The sequence below is a fragment of the Aspergillus neoniger genome, assembly GCF_003184625.1.
Source record: "Aspergillus neoniger CBS 115656 unplaced genomic scaffold BO87scaffold_42, whole genome shotgun sequence".
Classification (NCBI taxonomy): domain Eukaryota; kingdom Fungi; phylum Ascomycota; class Eurotiomycetes; order Eurotiales; family Aspergillaceae; genus Aspergillus; species Aspergillus neoniger.
Genome location: NW_020291170.1, coordinates 157,736 through 179,843, shown reverse-complemented (window position 1 = coordinate 179,843; position 22,108 = coordinate 157,736). Strand labels below are relative to the sequence as shown.

The window sequence follows — 22,108 nt, the reverse complement described above, 5'->3', positions numbered from 1 at the left end:
TTCCTATTTACTCCATATATAGCCTGCATTTTTAGGCACCTACCTAGAACAGATCCCTCGAAGCCGTAGGCTTATCACCCTGGAGAGACTCAATGCGCCGGGTGGACCATCCCTTGCCGACACACCTCTCGCAAAGCCACCATCATCAGCTTGGTGGGAGATACGGGGTGATAGAACCGCACGACCGCTGAGCCAAGATCAATTTGATACTGCATCTGCGGAGGGTGGCGGACATTGTGGATGGCATATTTGATCATCGTCCCAGCTATTAGGCTCTGATTCGGATGTCTGCTCAATACCATTGCCAATTGTTATGTCTGGGGGTAGCTGCAGCGTGGTTGAGAGGTCGCTGGACGGCTGAAAGTCGAAGGCTTGGAACCAGACTCATGGGAGGAGAAGTCGCCATGTTGTATGTCCAAGTAGCTTGAAAACATTATGGTTTTGGGACTGCAACAGTGGGAATACTCAGGGGGTGCTTGATATATGCGATCAAACAAAGGAGGGGTTGGAGTGGAAGTACTAGAAAAGTAAGATACATACCTAGGAAATAACCCTGCCTGCTTCTTGTCCGGCCTACAAAGCCCCCCGCTTTTCCTTTTGTTTGTTGTTTTTCTATGTTCTTTGATGATCGTTGCTTTAAGTCAAGTTTTTCTTTTTCCTTCTGGTTCCAGAGCCGGATTGTGCCAAATTGATGGATTATATTCTGATGGAGAATTCATGAATATGTTTAGTGGTCGTAATAGGTAAAATTGAAGTCTTCCGATCTAGCGTGTTATTAGCTTTGAAATGCCTTGTTAGCTTGCGCTCAGTAAGAAGTACTTAATGAAAATACTATTATTGAGATTATTTACATATATGGGACTATATATGGATGTGTATCTGATATATCTGTATATAAGTCTTGTTTTTCGGGCGGTGCTGGGTAAATAAGCTGAGATACTGGCAGAGGTGGTGCTAATATTTATTATATGACTGGAGGCTTTTCTTTTACGAGGTCGTCAATATCCAAATGAGCTATTTATGTGTATTGCTTGGTCCTCCAAGAGTGGATAGACTCTCTAGTATGCTTTCGAACGGATGCAGTATCTATTGGTGTTCAGGTTGCATTTAGAAAGTATAATTCGGAATATAGATATACATACTTTCTCTAGTATTTTCTGACTGTAACAAGGTCTTTCAGTATCAGAGGCTTGAAGTTTCGGGGCAGCTATCCCAGACTGCGGAACTGCTCAGGCCTGGCTTGAGTTTTCTTATAGAGGATGAGTTTCTTCCAGTGCTGGTATATGCCGGGATTGGCCGGGGGAAGACAAAACCTATTAACTAATAAAGGTGAGTATTGGGTAGAAATAAGGCACTGTGCTGGTTTTTTCTCACCTGGAAACTGAGGGTAAGCGAGGAGTAAGGTGCTAGAATGGGGGCGAGATTGGGAGGCTGGAAGAAAGTGAAGGAAAATAGGATAGAAATTAGGTAGTTATACAGAACACAAGTGGTTAAATTCCGAGGAAAGCTGGTTTTGGCTGCAAAGATAGTTATTCCAGCAGTGCCCTAATTATTAGATCCAAGAAAATATAGAAGATAATTGCTACAGTTACTAGGGCATATATTAAGGCCAAATAATACTTGTCAAGTGTAGAAAAAGGCGATAAGGTATGCAAGAGGATGCTGGAGTGCCTGCTTAACTCTAAAATACAGTTCGAAAGATAGCAGTACAGTGACTAGTTGTTGGAGTGGCCATTTTTGGAATCCGTTTTACAGGTCTTCATATTCCAGCTGTTGTTTCTCGAATGCATATGCTTTAGAGAGAGACCGAGCTGTTCAGGTACTCGAAGGAATCGATTCTACGCTAACTCGATAGAGCTCCTAGTCCTGTAGCGCATACTCTGACTGGAGAACGGACGGTATTGTAATAAGGATCTGCAGTAGGAAGCGGCATGGACAACGAGTAACTGGCGACATTAATGTTACAGCAGCGCGCTCATGGTCGCGAGGCTAGGTGGGAGATCAGTTATTTCTATACAGCTGCGTGACCAGACTCTGGACCTTTCTACTAACCTCTCTGCCAAGCCTTTTACTGGACTAATCCATGCATCCTCTCTCATCCGGGCTCAACTGGATACAGGCCCTCCGCCGGCAGACCAGGTCATCTAGTACTTGGGGCGACTGGGATCACCCTGACCGACCTACATCAGTGGAATTCCAGATTGTACAACACGGCGGCCACAGCTCTGCCATCGATTTGATGCCTTGTCGATTACAGTGGGCGAAGAAAGATTCAGCCAATGAACGGGAACAACTGATACGCGCGGTTTACGAGGCCTCGTACCTCCGAGCGGAAAACGCCTACTACCGGAAAGTACGGCGCGCCGCTATTCTGTTTCAGGCCGATATCGCGTCCATTCTACTCAGTCATGACTCCGTACGGCAGTTGCGCGTATGTATTCAGCAGATTCAGCAAGCTACTGCCCAGCAGAGCAGACGGTCAATCTGGCGGCGACGGAGCGTGTTTGGGTTACCAGCAGTATCCAGCGCGAGCCTCCTCTGCACCGCACTTGAAGATCTCGAGCTCGCACTGAACCGGCTTGACGACAATTATACTAGGCTTCAGAGAGCCCACACAGCTTTTGCAGAAGCTCTGCGCCAGATTGATCAAGAGTACGCAGATTTCTTTTCTATAAAGTTAGGCAACGAGCCCGCGCGCTTCTAGTTCAAAATGTACCAGGTACGACTTGAGGTGAAAACAGGGGCGCTACCTGTTGAGTGTAGCTAATAATATCCGCAATCATTCAGAACATTGCAACAGTACTGTACATTCGTAACTATACAATCAACTGGTAAAGGCGGTAATAGCATAGACGTCGATGAAATCAAAACAGTCCTGCCGATGGTGACAGTATCGTCAGAAACATAGACATAAAGCTTTGTGCTCCTGATTAGATGTATAGGCATTGCTTCTTATACGCGATTATGATCCTTTTCTTGGAAGCGCAGGTGCAAGGAGCAGTTATTGTATTGGATTTTGATCGGACGACGCAGTAATTGGTGCGCGCCTTGAACAGATATAGGCAAGGTTTCCCAGAAGCGTTTCCAGTAGTCCTTGCTAGCGTTCGTTCGGTCAGCCGCGCACCAGAACGGTCTGTGTCTCGCTTACCTCCTCAGCAATAGCTGCATCAATGTTTGTACACGAGATGAGCCAGTTGACCGCCTCATGCTCCATGCTTAATGAATCAATCCACTCATCGACTTGGTGAATATCCCAGTGTCCAGTTTTGGTCTGAAGATAAGGGTATTGCTCCAGGATCACCTGTAGCATCTGCCAGACCGCTGAAGGTGGGCGCCAATAACCACGAACGTGAAGGACGTGTGAGACAGCAAGATCAGTGAACCCGCGAGATGTGAAGTAAATCAATATAATGATTTCTGCATCTGACCACCGATCGTCCATTCTGTGGTAATGGCTGTAATGGCAACTTCTGGGGCTCCAAGCGAATGGAATTGCGCAGTGATGCCTATTTCAAGGAGTGCCACAAGCCAACTCTGCATGAAGATATGAGAAGTAGCGTGAGGTATATTAGCGGGCCCGTTAGCGCGCAATTTCCGGGTGACACTGGCTATACGATTTGGCACTCCAGCTTATGGCGCTTGCTCCTAACCTCGCCGAGCTTCTCTCACCGAAGAACAGACAAGGCACGACTGAATCGCCCTTCTTGGGGTCTAGGGTACTACCTTGATTGTATCTAGTGTTGACCAAGACCAGGTGGGTATCGCAATAGTACGTATACTATTACCGATTTTGAACATGCAAACCTGCGTATGTATCCAAAGGCATGGTCCAGACTTGGCTGTGTAAGACTTGCCGGACGTTTCACATCTGCGTGATTACACGTACATGGGCTACTATACAGCTGAAAACGTAGATAATAAACATAAATTAAATTTCCTGTTCCGCCACTGTTCATGCTATGATGTTCTTAGGCCTGCGCATTTTGTGGCTGGCGCTCTTCCTTTTCTTCCATCAGTGCGTCCTCTTCATCACATAGGGACATTAACTGCTTTGGGCCAGCTATCACAACAGCATCTTTCAGGTGGCTAGGAACGGCGGCCGGATCAACTAGGCGATGCCCTCTAGAGGTCAGTCTTGCATAGACGAAGTGAGGATGACTGTCAAGGTATTGCTTAAAAAGCCGACGCGCGCGGGGCAAAGGCAAATAGTACACAGTTGCCGGTGTTCCCATCTCGTATAGAATGCCTTTACCCTCTGCCCCTGATGACCGTGGCGGTGGCATGTCTTGCGGCCTCTTCCGAGTCTTCCACCCCAGAAGCCCGAGCCGAGAATGCGACGGGCCAGCAACCGGTGACACTGCGGTTGGAGGACATTTGTGGACGGGTGTATATGGGGGGTGGGGGGAATCTATTCGTGTGGTGGATGAACTGAAGGGATTACTGTCGCCTATCCGTACCAGCTCCGCCGAATCAAAGAGCGGCCTTCTGGCAGGCTCACCATGTGATGAGGCGGCTGGGGAACCATAGCTAGACGGGCTGTATTTGATTCGTTGCCCGGGGGTGTTACCATCCCGCCATACATCGTGCAGCAGCGGCTCGGCACTAGTCCTCCGCCTATCTGTTTCCAGATGACTGCCATTGGTGGCAAGGACCCTCCTTGGCTCGCGACACAATGAGGGGGATAACAGATGCACACTGTGATCGGGGCTATGAAAAGTGGCCACAGGCTGAGATGAAAGGAATCTATGCTCCTTGTATCGGCCCTTGTAGGTGTGCAGGGACGGACTTGCGACCGGTTCGGGTAAGGTTGGAAGGTTGCCAAAGAAGGCCTGAAAGATATTCCGAGCGACCGCAAATGGAGTCAGGTCCTCTCCTACAACACAATCCCGGTGGGTGTCTATGTTGTGCAGCGTCAGGAACGGCTGACTTTGCAAAAATGCCAATTCAGAGGGCATGCCGCACCGGTGGCGCAGCTTCCAGGGGCCTGTCCCATTTCGGGTTAAGTGGGGCTCTTGGAAGTGTCCCTGGCGTTGACGTTGAACTGATCGGAACCCCCACTGCTGGAGTATCGCAGCAATTTTGGGAGTACGGAAGCCCTGCGACCACGCAAGATGAGCCAGGGCCGTCCAACAGCGCTTGGATTTCTCCCGCGATCGATGGACGCGTCTTGCTGCTCCACGACGGTCCCGCAGAGGCATGATGCTGACCAGATGGGGGAAGCACCGCATGGTGAACAGCCATAACCGTCGGTATGCGTGGAGGAACGCGACTCGGCCATTCGTGGTATGCGGCTCAGGTGCGCTGTAATAGTGCCAGAGGCAAGTTTGGATTGTATCCCCTGGAGCATCAGGGATGAGCCTTCGCAATGCCAGCGCACACGGCAGGAGATATTTCGTATCCTCCATAAACGTGCGTAGCGAGGGAATGATAGTCGCTACAGAAAGAAGCCGACGGGCAAGAAGCGCACGTCTCTCTGGGTCTGTCACTCCCGGAAAGAGTACGCCTACCGACAGGAGGCGCCTGATAAAATCGTGGTCAGTGGTAGACCATACCGGCGACCGGCCCTGCAATAGCCGAACAGATTCGGCATCCAGATTAGAGACAGGTTGGGGGCCCATGATATAGGTCCAGACATTCAGGATGTGCTGGATGTAATGCGCATGCTCCTTGCACTATGTCAGTCTGCGTTTCTGGTTGTTCTGCAACATTCGGGATGTTGCGGGTGTTCCTACATGTGGGCATTTCATACGCAGCAATCGGTTGATGTTTCCCGCCATAAACCCAGGACGGAGGCCAGGAATCCGTAGCGCCTGAAGAAGCATGTTCAGCAACGGCAAGTCCTGTTGCCGGGCCTGTAGCCGCTCAATAACCTGCTTCTCCTTCAGACTCAACCCACTTAGACCTGTCTCGTTATGGCCAGTGAGCTCGTATTGTCGGTACAACTTTAGAGTATCTTCATCCGGTATGAACTCCGAAATGGAAGGGCAAGGGTGGTATCTCAGCACCATTCCTCGAGGAAGGAAGAAATGTTTTGCCTATGCCACCGCATTACTGGTTACTAGAAGTTGATAATAAGCGTGCATCTCTGTCAATGGATGGCGGAGCTTGCTCTGAGCCGAATTTGCCCATTGCCGTCCATGCTACATGTAGCTCTTATATATCTCTAGGAAAACAATCATGGTATCCGAGCCCAACAATCAATAGGCGCTGATTGATACCCCGCTGCACCAGCCAGGGGCGCCTTACACACACACACAATTCATGACGCCCGGCGGCTCAGCCGAAAGGGCAACTATCACTGATCTATCAACACGAAATCTAGCGTACATCTGCAGTATCTCCTCGAGCCCATACATAGATCCTTTCAGTATCTGTCCTCTCAGCTATCACTATGGTAGGAATCCCTGTGGGTTAGTATATTTGTTAGTAGACTGGCTTGAAGGCGCTTCTTCAAGTGTTCAACATCCTATCCTCGGCAGTTGAAGCGCGTCTACCATCTGTGGCACAAGGTGGTTGGTGTAGGTTAGTTAGGGGAAGGGTGTCATTGTCTTGGTTAACATGGTTAGACGGCGTCGAGTCGGCCCGTGGCGATAGCAAATCGTATTGAGGCTCGTACTGCCTCCAAGTTCGGCATCCATTGCTGATCATCGGACGGCGATTTCCCGCCCAGACAGAGGGAGAGATTGCCCCGCTGGGTTCGAGTACATTGTAGCAGTGCGATCCGTTGCGTGGTCCACTTCCGACACCGGAAGAGAAAATGCTCCACGGTTTCTCTGGCTTGTCCGCATGCACACTGGTCTGTCTGCGCGATATTGATCCGGTAGAGATACCCATTTAATCTTGCCATGCCGGTCCGGAGTTGAGCCAGCACGGTCGCTTCTTTCCATGATAATCCATTATACAGCTGTCGGGTGTGCTTTCCTGGAAGTGCGGCATCCACTCGTTTAACGTGTCTTCCTACGTCCTCTGGCAAGGCTTTCGTGGTGACTGCTTGGAATCGTGCGAGATTCAACGTTGTTGACTTCATTCTGGGAACCTGTGCTTGTAGAATAGCGTCCTCGTGGGTTGCAGCTCGGGCCTGCTCCTTAGCTAGGCCCAGTAATTTGTTGTCTTCGCTGGTAGGGACCCAAAGAATCTTGATATGGTTTCCTTTTCTCCGCAGTCTGTTCATCAGCTTGTACGTCTGGCAGACGAACTCCTGGCCTGACTATTGTCGAGGGTTCTGTATCGTGAGGGCCGCTGCTTTGTTACTGGTGAGCAGCCTGAGCCTGAACCCTTTCAGTCCCACCAGCCCGTTCAATGTATGAGCTATAGCCGCTAGCTCTGCGGAGAATGGATTTTGCTCTGATCTTGCGCCCAGTGTCATGGAAAAGATCTTCAATTTCAGTTTTTGATATCGAGGTGGCTGCTTCTCAATCGCCACCCCGAATCCTACAAACCCGTTCCGTGCCGAGCTGCTGATCGCGATCTGTATTGATCCACCCAGTGCAGACTGCGGGTCCGGCATGGTTTTGCCATCAGTCTGTATACGTGTCTCCCATGGTGCTAATATAAACAGGTTAATAGTCTCCAGTGTTTCCATCTCGATGTTCTTCAGCGCGTCTGCCACCTGGTACAGCGGCGAACAGTGAAACCGTCTGAATTTCCTGATCCGAGCTGTAGTTCGGCGGAGCGGATTGGTATCCGGGAGCGTGTGGAGATCAGTCCACATTTTCACGGCCCGCCTCCAAAAACAGTATTGCGCCGTGGCAATATGAGCCTCTGCCTCCGCGACGCTGGTTGCAACGGTGAGAAAGATCCCGATAATTGCTTGCGCTCCCACCCTTTGGACTCAGTTGATCAGCCCCGTAGCCTTATTTTTGAATGCATGCATCCAGATGTTAGACGCGTAGTCCACTACGGGAGCCACTGTCGATGTGAATAGCTGCCGCGCTGTTGATGGGGACAGACCTCGAAGTCATCGAAGCTCCATCACTGCCTCAAGGCCCTTGGACGCTGTCCTTGCAATGTATTCCTTGTATTTGAGACTTGTGTCCATCAGGACACCCAGAATCTTGACATGGTCTTTAGGTTCAACAGTTTGTCTCTTGATGGTGAAGGGCTCCCGGTCTAACTTGTAAGCCTTGGGTCACGTGATCGAGGCTACTAGTATTACTGCTTCAACATATACTACCATATCCTTTCATACTTGAAAGAAATATTATTATAATAAGGCAAAGAATCATTTACTTATACGACTTTACTACTTTCTAGATTGAGATGTAGCAGAAAAGTATGAATCTTTCTTCTAGCTTTTTTCGAATTTCTTGATCTCTTAACTTCTTTCCTGTAAATCGTTTTCTAGATATAATTTCTTATTATATATATATAGCTACCTATAACTCTTGCACTTGTTTTTAATCAGACAAGATGGAATATAATTATAGTAACTAATATAAAGATATCCAATGAAGAATGATATTGTTATTCTACGGTCATCCTATCGTGAGTGCTTATACATCTGTGCTATGTATAGCTCTGCAGTTTGCGCCATCTATCCTAGAAAATCCTATAAATATAGTCGAATCATTGTCAATCTTAAATTTGATATGCCAATAGCGAAAACTAGCCGAAAGACATGCAAAATTATTTCAATGTCCTAGAAGAACTATGGGATATATGGACTGTCCTTAGTGTCGCGATATTAAGCCTCTTTGCCCCTCGTGCCAACAGCCAAGCCAAAGCGTTGAAGTGAGGAGCTGATGTCGCTGGGATCGATGCAGCACTCCAAGAAGGCAAGCTTCTTGGGTTCATGCTCAGCACGTCTTAGGGCTATCAATAAGTCTGTAGTGGTTTTGATCTGCGCGGAAAACATCGGAGGGTCTGAACAAGTTTCCGTGAGTTTGTGGTCGACGTATGGGTTATCGTAGATGGCATGAAAAGTGCTGCAGAGGCTATTCGCCAATGAGGTATAATTCCAGTTCGAGTAATAGTTGTATGGTCCATCATGAATTGCGGTCTAGAAACAGTAAGACAATCATTTCTTGTTATGAATGTTATTCACCTGGACTCACCTCTATTGCGTATCCTAGATTATTAAAAACGAAGATGATGGGATTGAGCCTAAGGCTGATCATGGTGCTCAATTCCTGGAACGTCATGCGCAAGCTACCGTCTCCGATCATCAGTATGACTCGTTGATTTGGCCGGCCGAGTTGATAACCAAGAGTGGCCGGAAGGCTCCACCCGATTGAACCATACACCATCTGCATCTGATAATCGGCTCCCCAAGGGCAACTTGATCATTTGCCCATTGAACCAGCTATCACCAGTATCAGCGATGACGGAATTTTCGGGTCCTATCAAATCTTGAATGCCACCGAGGATGGTCGACAGCGAGAGCTTTGAGGTATCTATAGTTGCTCGTTTGACTTTGACAGTTGGGATTATCCCGTTAAGTTGCACAGTACCTTTGTGTTGGATATTAGACTGGGCGATAAGTTTTATCAACTCATTGAGCGGTATATTTGTGTAACTCTCATCACTTGGAATAGTGACAGATCCGTCTTGGAGGTCGACGATACGATGCGATTCTTCTCGAATATCGAGACAGCCCAATGTGTGGTAGTCAGTCCAACGACACCCAACCATAACCCATAAATCAGAATCCATGAAAACTTTCTCGCTTTTGTGATCGCTTGCACTGGACCAAAAAGTTCCCAAAAACTGAGGATGGTCTTCAGGGACAAGAGACTTTCCGTCTGGTTGGACCAGAACCGGGCAACCGAGTTTATCGATGAGGGAGACCAACACGTGAGGGAGAACAGTTTGGCGCACATGGGCCCCAACCAGTAGAATAGGCTGTTTCGCCCCGTTCCAGCAATTAGTAACCGCGTCAACGGCATTGAGGGCGTGGTCCATCTCGAATAGTTCAGAACCGTTGATGGGCAGAGGTCCAGGGGGTGTGCAAGGCGCCTGGGCAACATCTGTAGGTATCTCGACGTACACAGGACGTGATGCGTTCAAACAGTTGATGATCGCACTATCGAGAGCCACCGCAGGATTTTGCGAGCTTGAGAGACGTACAGATAGTGCCGTGACTTGGTCGAACATTCGCAAAGCTTGGTCTTTGTCATTTGTGCCTAGTGTATGATGAACCAGTTGCTTGTCTTCGAACGCTTTTTGCGGCTGACAGCCAGATATGACCACTACTCTCAGGCCTTCTGAGTATGCACCAGCAATGGCATTGATTAAAGAAAGACCTCCAACCATGAACGTTACGAATACAACTGCGACTTTACCGGGCGAAGTTCGAGCGTAGCCATCTGCAGCATATCCGGCGTTCAACTCTGTACAGCATCCGATCATGCGTATGGATCCATTTTTTAGTAACTCGTCAAGTAAGCCCAAGTTGAAGTCGCCTATTGAGGTTAGCATGCGCCTCTGGATTGGCCCCCTCTGACATACCAGGTACTGCAAAATAGTCTGTGACTCCCAGCTCCTCCAACCGGTAGGCTAGTCTGGTGCCCACAGTGAACTGTTCAGGACAGAACCTTGGCTCCAATTGTGCAGTTAGTCTGACAGGAGTAGATTGTACTTTATTGTCTACGATTCGAAGAACGGCCCGTCCTTCCATTTCTCCTGAATAGAGTTAGCATATTCTTGCCTGAACGAACGGATTTCATACCAGTCTCCATACGCTCATACACCTTCGGCAGCTCGTGTACATCAAGAACTTTGTAAGGCGGAATAATCCCTGAACGGCAGGCAATTTCCAGTGCTGCTTCTGTCTCGTGGCGATTACCCACGTAACTCCCTTTTATCGTGATATTTCGAAGGACGATCGTAAATATGTCTGCGTTCATGCAGCCGGGTGGCAAGCCGACGGCAACAATGGTTCCCATTGGCTTGACGTACTGTATTTGTTCTGGATTAGGTCTTGCAGTAGAAGGCTTTGATAGAAATACGAACGTGAATAGCGTCGTCAAATGGCTTTGTCGTTGAGCTGACGACGATTACTGCATTTGGCCCCCCTTCAGTAACATCTTTGATCTCTTCGATCAAGTCTGATGAAGATTTGTAGTCGACAAAGTAGTCAGCGCCAAATTTCTCGACGCAAATTTTCCTCTTGGATTCGCCTGCTGAAATTGCCAGAACGCGGTACCCGCATGCTTTTGCAAACTGGCACGCTAATGTACCAAGACCTCCACCTGCTCCTGCAATTGCTAGGAGGAGTTAGTATAAGCGATTGTTATCTCAGATAAAGACATCCATACCGACTAACTCTCCTTGCTCGAGCTCGCACTCTTTGAGTGCTTTGTACACCGTGAGACCAGCGCACAATATCTTCGTAACCAAGTTAGATCGTCAACAGCACGATGGTAAAGGAAGCATCTCTGTACTGGTACATACTGGAGCAGCTTGGTCGAGGGGCATGCCAGATGGTATGCGGACTGCGTTCTCTGCTTTACACACACAATACTGCTGGAAGGTTCCGTCGACGGTATATCCAGAAAGCTGGATATGTGGACATAGTGGTTGGGAACCACGAGAGCAGAGGCCACAGACTTCGCAGGTCCTATTCACCCACTGTAGCAATTTGTGAGCATACACCTACTGGGTGAATATTTTTGGGGCATTCACACCTGTATGCCGACTTTGTCACCGATGGAGATATCCCTGACATCCTTGCCAAGAGCCACGACTATGCCAACCCCCTCGTGGCCGCCTTTGGATAAGGTAAGCTACACATACAATGTGGATCAGATGAAATCATTCAACTAACTTACCAACGAGGTTATCCTTTGGCTTCACAGGCCAGTGTCCTATAGCTTGTCAGCCATGTATTGCAGAACCAAAGAGACTACAGACCTTTCCACGCGTGAAAATCGGTATGACAAACACCTGAAAACAATATTTCGACCAATATCTCATCCACACGGTACTTGGGGACGTCGATTGTGGCAAGCTCAAGTCCTAAACCGGTTTAGCCGAACATCCTCCCAACGGTAGCTTCCCACTTACGTCCACCATGTGACTTGGACATATATGCCCTTTGAGAGACCGGAATCTCCCATTCTTGTGGCGTTGCTAGCGACATCCTCATAGCGTCTTATGGGCTTCCAGCCAATACCCTGAATCCCGATTCTGTGGGACTTTCGGCCTTGTCAGCACTTATAACATAAGGCCATATCTCAGCCAGGCATGTGATATATCAATTTCAAGTTAGATATACCACCACTGTGGCATCCTCTTTCGGACAGGAGCATCGCTCCCCTTACTTCCTATCAAATCCCATGAATGAACTATACCTTTACTGTATCCTGTTACATTGTTTCCCTTGCTTCTGCTGTAGAGTGCGTCTCTTGACATCGGACTATGCCAAGGGTCGTATGAGTACGGACTAAAGATGATATGCTTCAGTCTAGTTATATGAAAAGGGCAAGCCATTAGTAATTTGGGCCAAGTGTACAAGATAACTCTCGGCAACTGCAGCATTCCTCATGTAGTAACTGGTTGTAGCAGATGGAATTTGTATTGACTTAATGATTACACGGCATACAATGCAACCTGCTAGGAGAGCAGAGAAACTTACGTTATCGGCTCTGGTTACACAGTGCGGATCCTGATCCCCTAAAGGCTTAGATATTCTCCTGAAAGCCTTGCCAACTGAAATGATATCTTTCCTATCTGGACATGGACATTATCCATAAATGTAATCGAATAGGAGCCCGAGAGATCAACAACGAGGGAAACCTGATCCAAAAGCAAACCCCAATGCACGAAGCAGAAAATCAGACCACCAAGCTGATTGCATCACTGGGTATGCTTAGAACTTGGAAAGCTACTGTCCATGGCACCCAGGTTACAACTCGTCGCTGATCTGCATAGTCTGCTTATATCCTGGTTGCCAAATATTCACCTCTTGATGAATGATTGCCACACATCCCTTGCTTTGCCAATGACGCTACTTGTTAGTCTTTCAAGTGATTGTAGGACCCAAAATTGTATGAGGCGTGATCTATACTAACGTCTGATGAGCACAGATTTGCCTTCCATATGCTTCCATGCGATCTTTCCGATCATATTACTATGTGCATGGACCATAAGTTCCGGTGTAGTAAAGTTCGCGATGTATTGGCATTGCTGATCATCGGTCTGCAAGGGGTGATAAATCACTTCCGCGGCTCTTCTTTGTTATGTCAAAATAGATCTTTGCACCAAGTCGGAGGTTATGGGAAAAAGAAATCTTCTGCAAAATGGTGAATTACTTCTCATATGCCACTTCTGAGCCCTGTAGCTACGCTAGACTATGTGAGCTACGCTTTTGGCTGGGATCTCATTTTCAAGGTGCTCATTGTTCTATGACGGACGGGGCCAGTCAATATGCTGAGAGCAAAATTCGGAATTTTTTATTGTAAGCCTGTTAAGCAGACAGCAGTCTCGAATTGTATGGCCTTTCTTAACTAATGCTCTGTGCATGAATCGCTTCTTCCCCTATAATTATACTAGCGCAGTTGTGTTTGTATACACAAGAATGACTAAGCAGTATCGGGCCGATGACTCCGACATGCATGGAATGTGCCGCTGTGGATGAGTCAATCAATTGTGTTGCGCTGGTATATCCATCAACCGCTCACCCCATACACAATAGCAACCTTAAAGAATTAATGCATTCCGAAATGCCATCCTGGCAGAAGGCAGCCCAGGCTAAACGCCAGGCTATCCTGGATGCAATTCCCCAGAAATGGAGAATCCAGTATGACACGCTGCCTATTGATGTCACGGGTGAATTTATCCAGGAGTACTTGACCCCCCGTGAGATAGAGATTACTGAAGCAGATGCTGTTGCAATAACAGCTCAAACTACCGTGGGAAATTGGAGCGCGGTGGAAGTGACGGAAGCTTTCTGTCATCGAGCTGCTATTGCTCATCAACTTGTATGTTACCAATACGTCGAGGTTATTGCAATGAGATACGTCTGCTGACTTCAGCATAGGCCAATTGTCTACATGAGGTATTCTTCGAAGATGCCATTCTTGTTGCCAAGGAACTCGACGAGCATTTGGCAGCGACAGGAAAACCAAAAGGCCCGTTGCATGGACTTCCAGTAAGTCTGAAGGACCAATTCCATGTCAAAGGTGTCGACACAACTATGGGCTACGTGGGCTGGATCGGCACCTATCAAGGCAAGAAAGACGACCCCCGCCATAGGGTGGCAGAGAGTGAACTCGTACGGGAACTTCGCAATCTCGGAGCTGTGTTGTTTTGTAAAACCAGTGTTCCCGTCACACTCATGTCAGGAGAGACAACAAACCAAATCATTGGTTATACATGGAACCCCAAGAATCGCAATCTATCGAGTGGTGGAAGTTCTGGTGGAGAAGGGGCTCTACTTGCTCTCCGCGGTTCACCGGCGGGTTTCGGTACCGATATTGGTGGTAGTGTTCGGATACCTGCTTCTTTCAACGGGATATTTGGGCTGCGTCCTTCTGCAGGAAGAATTCCGTATGAAGGCGCGGCGAACTCTATTGACGGCCAAAACACCATTTTGTCGGTAATTGGCCCGTTGGCCACAAGTATTGGGGGACTGAAGTTACTTTTCAGAGCCATTCTCTCCCAGGAGCCATGGCAGTACGACCCTCTCTCTTTGCCGTTGCCATGGAGAGAGGATATCGAGAGTCAAACGAAAAAGTTGATTACGGAGAAGGATAGTACCGCTTCTCAACTCACGTTTGGTATCATGCGACATGATGGACGTGTCAAGCCACAACCGTCTGTGAAGGTGGCTATGGATCTCATGGAACGCATTTTGAGGGACTTGGGCCACCAGGTAATCAGAGATGAAGAACTTTTTTGCTGCACTGATCTAACACGCGTAATAGGTCATAGAATGGGACCCTAAGTTGTGCCGCGAAGGACAAGAAATTGCGGTACGTCAAAGTCTGGCATACATAGCGAGGATAGTGTGCTGATGCTCCGCAGAGCGAAACCTACGATATGGACGGTGGCGAAGACCTTCTGAGTCACATTGCCTTGTCAGGAGAGGCACAAATCCCTCAGTGCTCTGTTGAACCAGTGAAGCACTTCAATGCTAGAGAGGTGGCGGAACTCAACGTGCAGAAAAGGGAATACCAAAAGAAGTATATGGACTACTGGAACAGCACGGCCAAGTTAACCACAACTGGAAGGCCAGTTGATGCTGTCATCTGCCCAACCGCGCCTCATGCAGCTGTAATCCCGGGAAAATACCGCCATACTGGGTATACTACGTTTATCAACACTCTGGATTATACGAGCTTGGTAGTTCCTATATGCTGTGCTGACAAGCATCTTTCGTCCATGAACGAACGGTCAGAGTTTCTGAATGAGTTGGATCGGAAGATCTATGAAGAGTGTAAGTAGGCCTTTTCTCGTCCATCTTAAGCGAATCCTGACATTATTAGACGATCCGGAAATCTACCACGGAGCACCCATTGGACTACAATTATTCGGCAGGCAGTTGGAAGAAGAAAAGATCATCATGATCGCTGAATATCTTTCCGAAAAAGTCAAAGTTTATACCGGACAATGAGAACTGGAGACTTCGTCCACAGATCCGGAATCAATCATTCGATGACTGCTTGGTTAGGTCCAACCTACTCAGGACGTACACCATGTGCAAAAAGCACGCTTTCGTTGGCATTGATGAGAATATAGCGTCGAATTACTGATAGCGAATTGTATATAATGGCTTTAGTCATAGTCAAATCTAAGTCAGCCTATATCGCCTTCACCCCGAAGACGCCCAGAATGATAGCACCTTCGGAGTTGAGGATCAGGACAAACCTCAAATAAGGACAGGCCGCTGGATATCTATTCACCTATCCACGGCAGCCCGGCCAACGAAATAACTAACCGACCCCGATGTGCTAACGGTACGGTAGATAATGTCTTCGTAGTTCGTGCTCAATATTGTGGTCTCGGCAACCAATTCTGCCATTTAATAGTTATACCAAGGCAACCTTTAGATCTACTGCGGGCCAGCATGAAGTGGATATCAGCGCAGTCCGTGCTATTGAGAAGTGCGGCCGAGGAGCGCATTGAAGGTGATGGCTGTCACAGTCCAGGACAACATGACGAACGTTGGTATTCCGAGGAACGAGAGCTACCTGATGCAGATGGTAATGAGGATGACAAGAGATGTAGTAGGTGGGTCCTAAAAACTAAGCTCAAGTTGGGATGACAATTGCCGTCTGTCAGTCTTTTCCCTCATACCCAGAGGTATTCCATGGAATGTCCACTAGCTTTCGAAGATACGATATCCGTATCCCTTGACTGGATGGATAAAACCATTTGCAATTTATTTGATACTACACTAGTTCATTCTGACTACAGTCATGTCCGGCTGGTATTCCCTCAGAGCTTATTACTGAACTTGTGCGAATCAATATCATATTGCCTGACGCAAAAAACATGAAGCGTAGCAGCGGAAAAGGACCGAGCCTTGGGAATCACCTAGCATCTATAACCTTCCTCTTACCATTAATTTTCTTATGGGGCAAGCTTGTGCATATTAAGGATGGCCTACTACGTGGCTCTGCTGGAACCATTTTGCACAACTAATAGATGCGAGTAATTGCACCTACTTTGGTCTCTTCCACAAAGTATCTCAGGAAATGCAACCTGCAACGATGCTCGACCGCAATCTTAGGCAGCCATCTCTGCTCTACAGGGATCACCTTTAGTTGTTCGGTCCACGCTTGAAAATTTAGTGACCCCACTCTAAGCTGCAGTGGCAGACTGTCAGGGAAAAGAAAGGCTTGTATGCTTTTGCCACGGCTCAAAACACATGACACTCCCCACAAAGGAATGAAGCTGCATGTCAATAGAGTACTTCTACGATAGGTGCCACCGGCCACTGCTGCCTATATACATTGGTTTCCCCACCTTGTGGACACGCAATCTTAATTTATACCTTTTCTCCATTTGGCACTGCTTATCTTTAGTTGGTGGAAAGATAAGATGATACAAGGTTAGATCAAGTGATGGGCCATCATCTCCCCTCACCCGCAAGAACTTCGGGTCAACTCATAAGTGTGTGGCTGTGCTGTTGGAGCTGTAACAGTTGATGGCCCGAGTATTCTATATGGCATATGAATACTATACGTGCCCTTAGGCTGTGGTGATAGCCACCTGTTTACCATCCAAATCCAGACACCATTTGCATAACACTGTACGTTGATTTGGGTCTGCCTGCTGGTTAGTAGTGATTGAAAAGATATGATCATGGTGTGTGGTGTGGACCTGGGCCCTTTCCCGGACGAAGCTTAAACGAAAGTGGAGAACCAGCAAAGTCCGACATCCAAGGATGGATATTAGCCCCGAACCATGACACATAGTCGGAGGCCCTGAACCCACGGTACATTTTCTACAATGCTATTCATTTGACTACCTAGAAACCCCTCTGCACCACCGAGGATGTGATCAGCGCTGGCTGACGCGTTCTCTCATTAATCCTTCACAAGCCAAGCTCCAAAACCCTTGCTAAAGAGCTTCAGGCTCCAACCTGACAATGAGTTCGAGCATGAATTCGGCTCAGCAGTATCTCTTCAGGGGAGGGAAATTTCAGTCTCACTGCAAGGTCTGGACTTCACCTTCAAGCTAGCTGTAACAAGCAGCCCACATTTCTCCGACATCGCGTTGACATTCCTACTCAGTCCGTTCGTAGGAGTTCAGGCAGGGGAGATATATAAACTCCCATCCACCCTCTATCTTTTCATTCAGAATATCCTTCACCCAATTGTCTTTTTTATCGTCGACTAGAAAATTTCACCCGCCGCCATATTCAAAAACATCGTCACCGCAGCTCTTCTCTCCTCTGCTCAGCTGAAGGCTTATGTCAAGGCTTGTCCGGAGACCAAGGTGGTGTTGTTTGGATATTCTCAGGTAGGTCCATGTTCCTGGTGTTATGCTTGAAAGAGTGTCTTACTGACGCTCTCGTAGGGAGCCATGGTTGTAAGCGACATGTTGGCCGGTGGCGGTGATAACGGAACCTTGGGAAATATCAATGCTCCTGCTGTTGACCCTGAAACCGGATCCCACAGTAAGTGACTAACCTGGATGTACGTCAACAAGCTCAATGCTAGTTATCGCTAGTCGCCGCTGTCCTTCTTTACGGAGACCCCCGTCACATGCCCAACCAGACGTACAACGTCGGTGATGTGACCGCTACTGGCGTAAGTTATAACCATAACGAATTGGAGGGTATATCAGCTAATGATAATCTACCTCGAACAGAAATACCCCCGCACTCCCGAGCAACTTGCAGCCCTGTCGATGTAGGCCGACAGACTCCACGACTACTGCGACGACAAGGATGGCGTTTGCGATGCTGCCGGAACTAACCTCTCCGCTCATCTGGCGTATGCTACCATCTGGGACAAGGTCGCTGCTACTTGGGTTGAGAGCATGATGCAGAAATAAGCTTTAGCTTGATTCGTGAACACGCGATACCGCTAAGGGGTTGTGTTCACCGGGGCCTGGGGCCGAGAATTTTCTTCAGGGGGTGATTAGGTTTCGTTCTTGTAATATAGCAGATTTGCACTTCGTGACATAATGGCAATGTATTATATGTTATTATACTGTCAATATGTAGCTTACAGACCATAACACAGGCTTCTTAGTCCTAAGTCAAATGGAACACGGGGTGCTAACGTACATGCCTTGTTGAATGGCTAGGTGAAAACATGATTCGTTGTTCAGGCACTGCTATGAACTAGTCCACTGGTCGGACTACAGATGGCCGCGAGCTAAGCCAGTGACTGTGTAGCGTTGCCTCAGACTATCTCTGGAAGTGGGATAGACGCGCAGATGATTAGGGTCCACATATTGGAGGCGAGTTCCGAAACCCGAATGCCGAACGCCCCGTCTCCACTTTATTCCTAGGGACCGTCCCGCCTTCCTAACAAGTATTGGGTTGCCACATCAGGACGAGTCAGAAGATACTTGAATTTGGCTAAAGCTAATGAAATATAAAATTTCAGGCCTAGATAGAGAAGACGATCTCCATTGAGCACAATATCAGCATAGTATAACCAGGTATTGCTGGATCTGCCCCTTGGTCCGAATGTCTATTACTTAGTGTGCCATTTAGTCAGTTTACCCATCTGCTTGACCACTAGTATTACAATGATCACGGATTCCACAAAGTCGAGTTGAACATGTTAGATATGTCGGTCGTAGGTGGCATGTACGTTCCAAGTAATGTTTGGAGCGGGTCTTCAGGATAAAATAGTTGGTCTGGTCCAGTGGCTGAGAAAGCTTCGATGTCCGGGAGAATGAAGGACTCTTCATTCTGTGTCGAAGTCAAGTCAGCGAGTGACGTGGGATGTAGAGCATATTGGAAACATACCGTTACCTGGTTTGGATCGAGAGCAAATCCGGAGGAGTCGTTCTTCTCGCCTGTCATTGGTACTGTATTATCTGCCTCGAGGCGTGAAGTCCTTCGTGAGTCTGTGGTCTGCAGCCTAGCTTGTACATCCCGCACAAATTGACGAGCAATGTGAGAAAATTCAGCAGCAGTTGATGCTGGTAAAGAATCCCTGTTACTGATTTCCCAACGGCTGAAATAACCGGCTGCTATGTCCAAGAACGAGATATTGGTGGCCGTCTCTTTGTGGAATGGGTTATGAATGACAAAGTCAAAGATAACAAAGAGAGCGGAAATAGGCACGATGCCTAGTTGCCTGTTACAATTAGGATTTGTGAGAACATGGACCCGGACGCTATCTCTTACCAGGCTGGAACATGCGCCTCATGCTCAATATAACGCGTATGATATATAACAGCTCGAGCGGTCTCCATCAATTGACGCTTGGTCTCTTGATTTGTCTCATTCGGTTGGTCGACTGTAAGATGGATCCGAAGTCGGCACATAGACATAACCAAAGCATAGTATATGAACCGTATTTGTAGCGCCATATCTTGCGCGCAGGGGCTCTTGCCCTTTGAGAAGCGAAGTGGGGTCCCGGGCTGATAGGGTTCGGGGAGAGTTTGAATCCAAGCTTCTAGCTCGCGAGACATCGAGTCTACAGCCGCGATGCGGGCAGCTGTGTGCATCTGGACCGCACTCACGGAAAAAAGACATTCGTAAGTGCGAGACATCAGGCGACCCAGGCGCGCTGTCGTTAATAGCCAATCAAGCTGTCCCGGGGCAGTCTCGGAACATGCTGGAACAGGACAGCCTATGTCGTAGTCGGGTATCATCTACAACTGCCATTAGTCAAGAAGGTATCGGAATGTAAGTACTCTTACAGAACCACGTCCTCGGAAGAAGGAAGTAACTTTTTCCAGCCAATATATAACCCAGAAAGCTCTATGACACAATGTTTCGTTCTCTGTTTGAACGTATGCGGCGTTGTATCCCAGCAATTGAACGATCCTTGCGGCCTCGGACATCAAGGTCTCGCCGATCGGAATACAGGAGAAGCTCATTGTGAATACTGCCTATGATTAATTCAGCAAAATGAATGATGTTTGCATTACCTTCTCGGCTCACCATGGCTGCCAGTGCCTGGTTGGGCTGTTAGCTTGAATCCAGGATAGGTGAAGAATACGCACTTGGACGTGAAGTAAAGTTTGAGGTGGAGCAATTATTCTTGGGAACAGGCTCAATGCAACCTGAAAGTAATTCCATGCTTTCCCTTTCCCTGGAACAAAAGATCCACCATCCATATACTGGCATCCAAGTGCCAGCAAAGTATGATATAGCGCACAGAATGGCGCATTATTTGCTAGTAATTCCGGTAATTCTGGCCCCGAGATTCTCCGCTCAAAGTCGGCTCGGTCCAGAAAGGGTGTCAAGGGATGTAAGTCATCAAAATAAACTGATTTTACGAGTTAGACCTTTGACCCACAGTAACAAAGATAAGCATCTGACCTTTGATATAATGAGCTGCCTCCTCATGGGAGAATTTAATTGGTGACGCGGGAGTGCTGAAATCGATGCTGATACCATGTGCATGCTGATGCATAGCTTCTCCCATAGCATCGAGGACATCTCTCAATCTGCCGTGACCAAGCATATTGGTCAGGGAGTGGATGTGGCTCTCCGAAAAGAAGGCCATGCCAGTACTGAGGACTGACCCAGAAGTGAGCGGGTGCTATGACAATGGGAGTAGATGGCTGACTACCTTGGTTTTCACGAGCCTGTGCATATTAGCTATAATCGGAACAGAAGCAGAATCAGAAGCACCTCACCTTGAACATGGAGCATGCCTCGCGATTCCTGCCATCTGCATTCTTATCGACGAGAATTTGATCAACATAAGATGCCGAGGCATCCGTGGACACAGATGCAGATGAGGACGCATTATAATTTGATGGAGGTACAGTTGCTACCCAAATATATATCAGCATCCAAAATGAGGCCTCAACTAATCATCTCATGTACCTGGACTTAAAGTGTCTTCTGACTTCTTTGGCCTCAATTGTCTGCGTGTCAGGCTATAGTGACACTCAACTTTGCGTTTCTATCAAACCTCAAGGTTCGTAAGCGTCATATTGATCACATCTTTCTGGAAACCCGAGCACACCGCTGAACCCACCTGGCAAGGAGTGCAGACTGCGCTGCTTGAAGGGCCTACCGCGCAGGATTAGTCGGCCGCCCAGGCTACGGTCGTCAACTGGAGACAGGTATGTGGCATAAGGGGAATACATTTGTAAAAAGAACTATCAAGCGGGGACGGGGCTGGACTCACGTATGCAGCGAGTCTTCCTTGCCTTGCAATGGTCGCAAGACTTAGCAACGCGTGGTTGAAGTCTGTCGGTCATTGTTGCAGGTGCGCCTCGGATTACGGAAGTTGCAGGACGAAGACCGATGATGGCACCACTGTACGGCACTCAGAGCCAAAGATGGCAGCCCGGGAGCTCCCATCACGTGATATCGGCTTTCGAAAATTGACCCACCACGCCCTTCGGCTCTCGATTCGAAATCCGGCTGAACGGATTTGAACAAAAAAAAAAAAAAAAAAAAAAAAAAAAAAAGGTTCATGGTAGTAAAATCCGGAGCTGGATTAGTACCATTGTCTTGGTGTTTCCTTCGAAAAGGGGATGCCAAGTCAGAGTTTGCCGCAAGACGTATCCCGCA

The 22,108-nt window shown here is 47.9% G+C and overlaps 7 protein-coding genes across 7 annotated transcripts; 3 read left to right on the top strand and 4 right to left on the bottom strand.

Moving 5' to 3' along the window:
- Window positions 1-2,083: 2,083 nt before the first annotated feature.
- On the top strand, window positions 2,084-2,704 carry BO87DRAFT_318565 (uncharacterized protein; the record flags this gene model as incomplete). The annotated part of the gene is made up of 1 exon (XM_025619806.1): window positions 2,084-2,704. One exon carries the CDS (start codon window positions 2,084-2,086, stop codon window positions 2,702-2,704), a length of 621 nt encoding a protein of 206 aa, XP_025475399.1.
- A 297-nt stretch (window positions 2,705-3,001) lies between these two features.
- BO87DRAFT_446932 (uncharacterized protein) lies at window positions 3,002-3,483 on the bottom strand (the record flags this gene model as incomplete). Its single annotated transcript, XM_025628253.1, has 2 exons — window positions 3,149-3,483; window positions 3,002-3,097 (listed from the first exon to the last, which is right to left on the bottom strand). The coding sequence occupies exons 1-2, from the start codon at window positions 3,440-3,442 to the stop codon at window positions 3,002-3,004; spliced, it is 390 nt and encodes a 129-aa protein (XP_025475398.1). The 5' UTR covers window positions 3,443-3,483.
- Window positions 3,484-3,968: 485 nt separating this feature from the next.
- Window positions 3,969-6,008, bottom strand: BO87DRAFT_410173 (uncharacterized protein; the record flags this gene model as incomplete). Its single annotated transcript, XM_025626303.1, has 3 exons — window positions 3,969-4,707; window positions 4,963-5,672; window positions 5,733-6,008. 3 exons carry the CDS (start codon window positions 6,006-6,008, stop codon window positions 3,969-3,971), a joined length of 1,725 nt encoding a protein of 574 aa, XP_025475397.1.
- A 2,675-nt stretch (window positions 6,009-8,683) lies between these two features.
- BO87DRAFT_400923 (pyruvate decarboxylase) lies at window positions 8,684-12,025 on the bottom strand (the record flags this gene model as incomplete). The annotated part of the gene is made up of 12 exons (XM_025625558.1): window positions 8,684-8,998; window positions 9,054-9,262; window positions 9,309-10,400; window positions 10,447-10,620; window positions 10,667-10,895; window positions 10,951-11,204; window positions 11,256-11,325; window positions 11,392-11,568; window positions 11,625-11,707; window positions 11,769-11,804; window positions 11,851-11,955; window positions 12,004-12,025. The coding sequence occupies 12 exons, from the start codon at window positions 12,023-12,025 to the stop codon at window positions 8,684-8,686; spliced, it is 2,766 nt and encodes a 921-aa protein (XP_025475396.1).
- A 1,583-nt stretch (window positions 12,026-13,608) lies between these two features.
- On the top strand, window positions 13,609-15,776 carry BO87DRAFT_410171 (general amidase GmdA). The gene is made up of 5 exons (XM_025626302.1): window positions 13,609-13,919; window positions 13,979-14,812; window positions 14,865-14,912; window positions 14,965-15,376; window positions 15,426-15,776. Exons 1-5 carry the CDS (start codon window positions 13,650-13,652, stop codon window positions 15,551-15,553), a joined length of 1,692 nt encoding a protein of 563 aa, XP_025475395.1. The 5' UTR covers window positions 13,609-13,649; the 3' UTR covers window positions 15,554-15,776.
- A 2,194-nt stretch (window positions 15,777-17,970) lies between these two features.
- On the top strand, window positions 17,971-18,444 carry BO87DRAFT_390635 (alpha/beta-hydrolase; the record flags this gene model as incomplete). Its single annotated transcript, XM_025624941.1, has 3 exons — window positions 17,971-18,064; window positions 18,118-18,197; window positions 18,304-18,444. 3 exons carry the CDS (start codon window positions 17,971-17,973, stop codon window positions 18,442-18,444), a joined length of 315 nt encoding a protein of 104 aa, XP_025475394.1.
- Window positions 18,445-19,153: 709 nt separating this feature from the next.
- BO87DRAFT_318566 (fungal specific transcription factor domain-containing protein) lies at window positions 19,154-20,993 on the bottom strand (the record flags this gene model as incomplete). Its single annotated transcript, XM_025619807.1, has 7 exons — window positions 19,154-19,315; window positions 19,373-19,706; window positions 19,757-20,226; window positions 20,275-20,466; window positions 20,519-20,533; window positions 20,581-20,846; window positions 20,900-20,993. 7 exons carry the CDS (start codon window positions 20,991-20,993, stop codon window positions 19,154-19,156), a joined length of 1,533 nt encoding a protein of 510 aa, XP_025475393.1.
- Window positions 20,994-22,108: the final 1,115 nt, after the last annotated feature.

Bases quoted from the DNA above. Each gene is read 5' to 3' on its own strand.
- BO87DRAFT_410171 (XM_025626302.1), top strand. From the start codon at position 13,650: ATGCATTCCGAAATGCCATCCTGGCAGAAGGCAGCCCAGGCTAAACGC. The intron at 13,920-13,978 runs GTATGTTACCAA...ACTTCAGCATAG, and splicing joins CTGCTATTGCTCATCAACTT to GCCAATTGTCTACATGAGGT. The intron at 14,813-14,864 runs GTAATCAGAGAT...CACGCGTAATAG, and splicing joins TGAGGGACTTGGGCCACCAG to GTCATAGAATGGGACCCTAA.